Below are 10,310 nucleotides of genomic sequence, written 5' to 3'. Positions count from 1 at the left end.
TATAGGGACTTCGAGTGGTTCCTACAGGTAATTTGGGACATCACTGTGTCCTTTATTGTACCATTTATCGAAATTATCAACTAAATTCAAATGAACAGCGTTCAAGCTGGGTGAGTGATATTTATTTATTATGTAACTGGAATTTTGTTTTGCAGGTTTTTATTTCCGGTATACGGTGACGTAGAGTTATCATTTTTACATTAAAATGTAGAAAGATGTTTTATTAGTTGTCGTCAATCAAAAAATGTTGGGAATGGTGATTATCCAAGTTAACGTCGTGTAAATTACACACAGAATTATAGGGGTCCTAGAAATGACATTCCTACGAATCACAAATCAGTCATGATTAAATCATTGAAAAATAAAGTAGTAGTAGTAATTTATTAATTGGCTTACAGGCTTAATAATATTCCCATTAGGGGTACAAATTAACTTAATCTACATCAGATAAATCAATATCAATAAAAATAAATAAAATAAAATAAAATAAAAATTCCAGTGTTATATAATAAATATTCTATTCTTTCTGCTTGCCCACCCCTTGCCATAGTTCCCTTATCTTCCATACTTCTTTCATCCATCCAAAAATTATTCTCTTTCTCTTCATTTCCACACCTAAATCTCGCCATCATTCTTTTCTCCTTTATACTCTCTCTCTGTGTGTGTACTTTGGTACTTCATCCTTTACTATTTTTCTATAGTCTGCATTATATCTAGACTCCGATATTCTCGCTCTACGTTCTTGCTTATCTATATCCTTATCTCTTACACTCAGTTCTTCTTTCATACTCCTTCCCATTTCTCTCATTCTCTCTATTTCTTCACATGCGTATCCCTTTCCTTCATAATACTTGTCCCTTTCGTTCCAAACATGTTTTCCCCCTTCCTTTCTTATTTCTTTCCAACATTCTTGCAATATCTTGCAATCACCTCTCTCACTGAACGTCTCTTCAAATCCTGCTTCCACTCTCATTTTCTCCCTTTTTGTTTCTTCTCTCACTATATACCCCGGCTTATACTTTTCCAATCCCAATGTCCATTTCAAGTATTTTTCTTGCACTCTCTCTATTTCTTCATATTCCCTCCAGCCCCAAATCTCAGCTCCGTACATAAATACACTTTTGATCAAACTATCAAACATCATCATTCTTCTCTTATAATCATGTCCAAATTTTCTCTCCTATTCCCCATACTATTCCTATCACTTTGTTCGCTTTTTGGACCATTTCTTGAATATGCGCTCTATCTGAGTTATTGCTCATTAATGTATATCTTAAGTACTGGAATTCTTTCACCTGTTCAATGTTCTTCCCTCTCCATGCCCACTCTTCCTTCTCCTTTCTTACTTTCTTCCCAAACGCCACCATTTTTGTTTTTTCCACATTCACTTCCAATTCCTTTTTTTGTACGTACTTTTCGAAACTTTTAATCATTGTTTTCATTTCTTCTCTTTTCTTTGCCACAATCACATAATCATCTGTGTACGCCAAAGTCCCACACTTTCTCTTTGCTCCGTACCACTCCTCCTGTCTGTGCTTTTCTGAACAATTCATCTATATCTCCTAGATAAGCTGCAAACAATGCGGGGCTGAGTGGGCATCCTTGTCTCACTCCTCTATTTGTATAAAAACTCTCACTTTCTATTCCATTCACTCTCACCGTATTTACTGTTTCTTCATATATTTCTTCCATTTTCGTTACCAAGTATGCATCTACTCCCTTTCTCCTCAAATACTCCCACATTTTCTCTCTATTCACGCTATCAAACGCTGCTTTGAAATCTATGAAGAATGCGTACATTCGTCTACCCTCTTTCCTTATTTCTCTTCCCACTAAATGCCGCAGGATGTACTCATTGTCCATAGTGCCTCTTCCTTTCCTAAACCCTGCCTGACCGTCTGGTAATATACCCCTTGCTTCCATCTCCTTTCGTAACCTCTCATCGCGTATCATTGCATATATCTTGTACGCCGTATTGAGCAAGGTAATCCCTCGGTAGTTCTTCACATCACTTTTTTGCCCCTTTTTAAATAATGGGATTATTATACCTTCTCTCCACTGCCGAGGAAACCCTTTTCCGTTCCAAACTCCATTTACCACTTCCCATTTCTTTTCTTTCACTCCTTCTGTCCCGAACATCCATGCTTCGTTCTGGATTCCATCCCCTCCTGGTGCCTTTCCTCTTTTCAGTCTTTCAACTGTCTTCCTATTTCATCTTTTGTTATTTCCGAACCTCTCCACATTTCTTCTGTCGTTATGATTCCTTTATTTATTTTGCAGCATTTTTCCTCACAACCTCCCAATAATTCCATAAAGTGTGTTTTCCATTCATGTATTTTGATTTTCCCGTTGACTTCAGTCTTCCTTCTCCGTTCCTTGTTTATATATCTCCATACTTGCTGTTCTGTTTTCAGGAACTTTATTGTCTTTTCTTCTTCTTCTCGTTTTTCTCTTTTTCTTTCTTCCCATTTTCTCCTATAATTCTCTCTTGCTTTTAGGTACTCTTCTTTCCTTCCCTTGTTATTCTTCCATTTTCTTAATTTTTCCCTTGCTTTTCTCTTCAACTCACTACATTCTCCGTTCCATTCATTATTCCTCCCTTGTCATATGTATATCTTTCTTTTTTCCGTAGCTTCTACAATTAGGTTGCTCAGTTCCACCATCATAGCTTCTATATCTTCTTTTACTTCGAATTTCTTTTTTTCTAGTCTACTTCTGTATCTTTGAATTCCCTCTTCATCCCATATTATTTTTTCTAATTCTTTTCTTTCGTTTCTTCTCTCTTGTTTTTCGTACTCTTGCTCTTTTCCTTTGATTTTTATTTCTAGAGGCATGTGGTCTGATTCTACCCTTTCCCCCATTTTAAAACTCTCTATTTCTTCCCACGCCTCTTCGTTGACAATCCCATAATCTATAATTGATTCTCCCCTCGCCCCTACGTACGTCCATTCTCTTTCTTCATCTCCTTCCTTGTTTCCATTTAAAATTTCCCATCCCATTTCTTCTATTATCTGCCACAATATTTTCCCTTCTTTGTTATTTGCTTTATCTTTTGATCCTCTTTTCTCTCCCTTTTCTTTATCTATTATTCTTGTCCCCTTATCGCCCATTCTTGCGTTAAAATCCCCTCCTATAAGTATTTTTTCATCTCCTTTTTCTTTTGTTTCCTTTTCTATGTTTATCTTGGTTTCCTCCATTTTCTTGTTATCAACGGTTATTATTTCCCATCGATTGTTATCCAGCTGTATTACTTTCTTCATTAGTCCGTTTTTATTATAACTTCCCTTTTCCAATTCTTGCATTTTTTTTCGAATTCCCATTACTATTTCCCCGCTTGCTCTCCCCTTTTTCTTTTCCTTTGTCGCCCCTTGACACTCCCACACATATTCTTGTGGTAGTGTCTCTTCCAATTTGTCCCAGTTTTCTCTTTGTACCCAAGTCTCTACTAGCCCCACAACATCAAATTTTCCCACGTAGTCCCAGAACTCCTTTTCCTTTTTTCGCAACCCTTGGACATTCCAAAACAGTACCTTCACCCTTTTTTCTCCTAATTTTGTACCAGCTTCCCTTTTTCCGATTTCCCTATCTGCATCCTTTATTCCTTTTCCTTGTTTGTTTCCCTTTTCCTCGTTTTCTTCCTTCTCTTTTGGCTCTGTACTAAAAATTGAAAAACAAAGTATATTATACTAATAAAAAAAGTATTCTATTATTGTTATTCTTGAATCGTGATTTATAATCAATAAAATAACGAGACAATTTAATCTCGTCTGCCGTACAGAAGTGCGACTGAAGATCGAACTGAAAATCATTTATGGAACTCATAATTTAAGACAAATAGCGATAACACTTATCAACTTGTAGACGTGAGAGTGAAACAGAAACTAAACAAAAAAATGTTTTCTACGAATTGCAATAACCGGATCACAATGCCGACTGTCCAGACTTTTTTATTGCTCTGACTTCCGCTTATTGAATAAAACATTATGTTGAGTATTAATTATTTTGTAAAGCGACCTTCAATGGTGAAATCAGACTAGGCCATGTTAGGGTAGAATGTAAGAGCTATAAGTTAAGTTGGTACTGTCAGAACTGGCAAGAAGAGAAGGGGAAAAGAAGGGCTTGTGTCAAACGCCGTATTGTGCGACGTCCTTTTTTTTTCATTTCGACCGTCGAGCAGACAAAATGTTCGGTCTGATAGTGTTTATTAAATAACAAAAGGTATGCACAACTTATGTATTGTATTAATGTATGTTAAATGAAACCGAATGTATTCTTTTTGTAACGCCTATTTTAATTTTACAGGCGCTTTTTGTTATCCAAATAAATTCATTTCTTATCCAAAGTTAATAAATTAATAACAGGTTATGGGCCCAGTAGCTTGCTCTGTGTCTGATTTAACTTTGGTCTGTAATAAGAAATGAATGGATAAACCGTCTGAAAAGAAAGCAAGCATGTCGGATTGAGGAAGCACGTGGCAGCTGTAATGATATAAGAAAGTGAGGTTAGCGCATCGCGGATCACTGCACGCCAGCATCCCAGCCAATGAGCAATCAGCATTCGTCTGTGGAAAACTACAACAGTAGCGTCGGTTTACAACAAATTTCGTATGTAATTAGTAAGAAATTTTTTCTACTCCCACATAGTAATCCATGAATTACGAACTGTCTAGCCTTATAGTAAAACCATAGTTACACCCACTGGCATGTAATGAATGAACAGGCACGTAATATATATATATTACGTGCCTGTTTGGGTAGTTTCCATAGCAACTATAAATATTTGCTTTCCCAAAAAAATTTCTTCTGAAAGTGATTCTTTATTATAGATCGTAGAAAAAGTATATGACACAACTCTGGTGGTAAGCTAATTACGAACTCATATTACATCACTCGCTCGCTACGCTCGCTCGTGCATAAACTTCGTTCGTAATTAGCTTCTTACCACCCTCGATATGCAATATACTATTTTTTATTCTTATGTCTGTTCGTCAGTGTAACAAATTCTTTGTCTGATAAATATTACCAAGTCTGATGTAATGCAGGAGAATTTATGTTTTTATGTCTGTTGGTCTGTTAGTTTGTGAAACATAATCTCTGTCAGTTATTTCACAATAATTTTGTACATGTGTGTCGTCGCAAGTCAGCTAAATATTTTGCAAGTGAATTTAATCCTTGTGTATGTCAGATAAATACTTCGTCAGTGAGGTTAACTTTTGTTTATCAACTTTAAATATTGTACAAGTTAGTTTAGTACTGGTAAATTAAAAAAAAAAATGGATACGGTCAGAACACAGTTGGAAACTCTGTCAGAAAATGCGCAAGGTAAAGTTAATTACATTTCCTGGAGATTCAAGTTAGATTTAACTCTGAAATCCAAAGACTTGTATGCGGTAGCAATCGGAACTGATACCAAGCCTTCAGGCGCCGACACTGATGCCGCAGTCAAACTTTGGACTAAAAAAGATCTTGAATGTCAAGTTTTAGTTGGTTTAAATGTAAGTAGTGAAATCTCCAAGAAAATTGTTAATTGCAAATCAGCGTACAAAATGTTAGAAAAATTAGAAATGTTGTACGGCAAGAAGTCTGATTTAACTATAGAAGGTCTGCAAAGACGATTTTTCAGTTACAAGTATGACAATGGTAAGTCAGCTGTCGAGAACTGTTTAGCAATAATGCAGTTGGCTGAAGAATTGAGTGCTGAAGGTGAAGAGGTTAAAGAAAATTGGGTTCAGACAAGAATCTTGGGAATGTTGCCACCAAAACTGTGTCATTTTCGCACTGCGTGGGACAATGTCAGTTCATGTGACAAGAATTTAACTACCTTAATTGACCGTCTGAGACTAGAAGAAGACAGGCTACATGAAACAGATAAATCGAAAGGCCACAATGCCTTTTTCACCAAACAGTCAGGGAATAAAAATGGTAAGCCAAAACAGCAGGAAAATTCGTCGAATCTGTGTTTTAAATGTGGACAACCTGGACACTTCAAGAAAGATTGTAAGAACAAACCCTGTGCCAAATACATCGAATATTGCAAAAATAATTATTCGTGTAACATATGTCATGAGAAGGGACATTTTGCAAAAGAATGTTCAAAAAGACCGAATGATAAAAACTCAAACGATAAGTCGGACAAAAATAATTCTGATAAGTCAAAACGACGGGCATTTATTACTATTGGTCTGACGACTGCAGAAATCAACAATAGAAATGCTAAAAATGAAAGCTACAATTCGTGGTACCAAGACTGTGGAGCCACGCAACATATGACCTTTCGAAAGGACTGGCTAATCAATTTCACTGAATTTAAAGAACCAACAAAGATACTTATCGGAAATTCCACGCAAATTGAAGGTATAGGTGCCGGAGATGTCGAAATGGAAGCATTCAATGGAACTGAATGGTATCCAGTGGTGCTGACTGACGTACTGTTTGTTCCGAACTTAAGTTTCAATTTATTTTCAGTTGCTCAAATGTTAGATAAAGGTTTTATACAATGCGCAAATGCCGAACAATCTGTTTACAAATTAGCAGACGGAAATGAGACAGTAGCAATAGCTGAACGCGAGGACAAACTATACACAATGCTATTTCGAAATGAAAAAGTCAACAAATGTCTGATGACAACTTCAATCAAAGCATGGCATGAAAAATTGGCCCACCAAAATATCAAGTATGTTCGTGACATATTGAAGAAGAGCGGTGTTAAGTATATCGATGACTGGAATGATTACGTCTGTCCTGGCTGTGTCTATGGAAAACAACATCGCGTCTCACATCCGAGGAACGAGAAGGTATCGACGAGTACACTAGAACTAATTCATGTAGATCTCTGTGAGATGAATATTCCATCTTTGGGAGGAGCCAAGTACTTTCTGTTATTGAAAGATGACTTTTCGCATTTTAGAACAGTTTACTTTTTAAAACACAAAGATGAAGCAGCGAGTAAGTTGGATATTTTTATGAAAATGGTTGAAAATCAATTTGGAAGGAAAGTCAAATGCCTCAGGTCGGACAATGGAAAAGAAGTCATCAACTCAAATGTGAAAAATCTTCTGGAAGAACTTGGAGTTTTTCACAGCAAGTCGAATGCGTATACACCCCAACAGAATGGACGGATTGAAAGAGAAATGCGCACAGTAGTTGAAGCTGCAAGGTCAGTCATTCATGCCAAAGATCTTGACGAAAATCTATGGGCTGAAGCAATAAACTATTCGGTATTTACGATTAATCAAACCGGAACTAGCTCAGTGAAAGGAATGAGTCCTGCTGACTTATGGTTTGGACGACAAGTAAAATTACAGAGTCTGAAATGTTTTGGTTGCGAATGTTATGTATACATTCAAGATCACAAGCGAGGTAAAACTGAGAAGAAATCTCGGAAAGGAATTCTTGTGGGGTATGATTTGGACTCACCAAGTTACAGAATTTATTTGAAGGAGGAGGACGATATAGTCAGCTCTGAAAATGTTGTATTTGATGAGAACCCTGAAAATCAAAGGAGTTCCATCGAATTTCAAATGACTGATGAAAATGAAGAAAAAGACTTGGAAAGAAATCATGATACTTCATCCTCCGAAACCGCAAGTCAATCGTCAGAGTATGTAGATATATCAGATGATTCTGATTCATCTGGTGTGCTTATTCAACAAGAAAGTACACGCTCAAATCTGCGTAATCGAAGGAACTTGAAAAGGCCAGCCAGACTAGATGATTACATTACAGAGAATGACGAAAGGAATATGGATACTGCCATGATTGGGGAAGTTCAAGACATTCCTATCACAGAAGCGTTGAAGGACGAAAAGTGGGTGCAGGCCATAACGGAAGAATTTGAATCGCTTATGCAAATGAAAACATGGGATTTAGTGAAAATGCCAAGTCACATCACACCCTTGACCTGTCGCTGGGTGTTACGTGAAAAGCAAGATGGACGACTGAAAGCTAGACTGGTAGTGAGAGGTTTTGAACAGGAAAAGGGAATTGACTATTCCGAAACGTTCAGTCCAGTTGCACGACATGTGTCAATTCGACTAATCTTGAGTCTCGCAGCCTCAAATCGTATGAAACTTATAACATTTGATGTTAAGACAGCATTTTTGCATGGTGATTTGAGAGGAGAAATCTACATGTATCAACCCGAAGGATTCAACGATAAGACAGGACGAGTTTGCAAACTGAATAAAAGTCTGTATGGTCTGAAGCAAGCTCCGAAAAACTGGAATGATAAATTTTCGACGTTTTTGCAAACTTTAAACTTCGAAAGTACGGACGATGATCCCTGCATATACTATAATCAAAACAAGAGTATCATCATTGCTTTATTTGTAGATGATGGACTTGTTGTCGGAAAAGATGTACAAGAAATGTTGAAAGTGTTGAGTAAGATGAGCAAGAAGTTTGAAATCACATTTGATGACAGCTTGAAAGACAAAATATCATATCTGGGAATGGAGATCAAAGCGAATCAAAATGGAATCTTTGTAAGTCAACCGAAGTACACCGAGAGTATACTGGAACGTTTTAAATTCGACACTGTAAATTCAGCCTATACGCCAATGGAACGAGGAATGTTGACTGATGAGAAGAATTACGAAAATGATAAACCACTGTCGAAAGACAAACCATATCGTGAAGTGATCGGAAGCCTCCTGTATCTCGCAACAATATCACGTCCTGATATTAGCTTTGTTGTGAATTATCTCAGCAGATTCAACAACAATCCAATGGAAAGCAGTTGGAAGATGGTGAAACGAGTGTTTGCGTATTTGAAAGGAACCGTAAATTATGGAATCTGGTTCAATGGAGATACCGAGCTCATCGCCTACACCGATTCTGACTATGGTGGCGATGCACTCACCGGACACTCGACTAGCGGAGTCCTTGTGATGAGAGGCGGACCAATTGTCTGGTACGCGCAGAAACAACGACTGGTCGCAACATCTACGGCAGAAGCTGAATATCGAGCCGCTGTCTCAGCAATTGATGACGTCTGCTGGATTCGCAGGATTGGAAAAGAACTGGAAATTTTTACATCAGACAAACCAACAACGCTATGTGTCGACAATCAATCCGCTATTCACATGCTGAAGAACTCGTATGATGGAAAAATAACTAAAGGCAAGAAACACATTGAAATTCCTAGAAAATTCATCAAAGAGCACGTAGACAAGACAGTTAGACTGCAACATGTTAGAAGTTCTGATCAGCTGGCAGATATACTTACCAAAGCGTTATCTCGCAAAACTTTTGAAGATTTACGCTCTAAAATAATTAAGGAGGAGTGTTGAGTATTAATTATTTTGTAAAGCGACCTTCAATGGTGAAATCAGACTAGGCCATGTTAGGGTAGAATGTAAGAGCTATAAGTTAAGTTGGTACTGTCAGAACTGGCAAGAAGAGAAGGGGAAAAGAAGGGCTTGTGTCAAACGCCGTATTGTGCGACGTCCTTTTTTTTTCATTTCGACCGTCGAGCAGACAAAATGTTCGGTCTGATAGTGTTTATTAAATAACAAAAGGTATGCACAACTTATGTATTGTATTAATGTATGTTAAATGAAACCGAATGTATTCTTTTTGTAACGCCTATTTTAATTTTACAGGCGCTTTTTGTTATCCAAATAAATTCATTTCTTATCCAAAGTTAATAAATTAATAACACATTACATTTTGTTTTGATTTTCGATGTTGTAATTCACATTTGGTTAATAAATTAACTGATTTATTAATTTTTTTGAGACACCCTGTATAAGCAAATCTAAAAAATATGAATACAATGATGAATTACAAGTATAGACTGATCATATTTTGCACATTTTAGATAGGATTTATTGGGCAAAATTTTAAGATGACTTCATCAGCCTAAACAGCATGAGCAAATACATTTTGATCAAAAATTTATCATGCTTAACTTTAAAACATTTGCAATATTTCAAAGCAATTGGTTTTGAACATTCAAAATTAAATTGCAAAATGTTGTTTTAAATTTTAATTTGTTTTTTCAAAAATCTGGACGTTTCGGGAAAAACTCAATACGGAGTCATAAACTACTTCCATGTGTAAGACTATGTTATTTTATATAATTTAAAACGCATTAGACAAATTTTGGTTAGCGTTTTACCAGACAGACAGACGGAAAAGGGAGACCTATTTCTTCGTACTATAGGGATCATGAAACGTCGAGAAAACGTAAAAGAAGAGTCGACTAACGGACTGTATTACAATACTTCCTTCGCTCGGGAAGTAATAAATAAGTAAGTAAATTAAATAATTCTGTCTGGAACATCTATACTTCATTCAAGATTTTCTGTT

At 36.6% G+C, this 10,310-nt stretch overlaps 1 protein-coding gene across 1 annotated transcript in view; it reads right to left on the bottom strand.

Annotated features, from left to right (window-relative positions):
* Positions 1–448: 448 nt before the first annotated feature.
* LOC135134096 (alpha-(1,3)-fucosyltransferase C-like) overlaps positions 449–10,310 on the bottom strand; it is a 51,589-nt gene continuing 41,727 nt past the window's right edge. Inside the window, exon 2 of the mRNA XM_064062700.1 lies at positions 449–3,657. Within this exon, the coding sequence (XP_063918770.1) occupies positions 2,604–3,657 (1,054 nt within the window). The 3' untranslated portion in view covers positions 449–2,603. The remainder of the gene's footprint in view (positions 3,658–10,310) is intronic.

This window comes from Zophobas morio, unplaced genomic scaffold (genome assembly GCF_036711695.1).
Source record: "Zophobas morio isolate AGI-343-1 ecotype UQ-CSIRO unplaced genomic scaffold, CSIRO_AGI_Zmor_V1 ptg000023l, whole genome shotgun sequence".
Classification (NCBI taxonomy): Eukaryota; Metazoa; Arthropoda; class Insecta; order Coleoptera; family Tenebrionidae; genus Zophobas; species Zophobas morio.
This window is presented reverse-complemented; position numbering and strand designations above follow the sequence as displayed.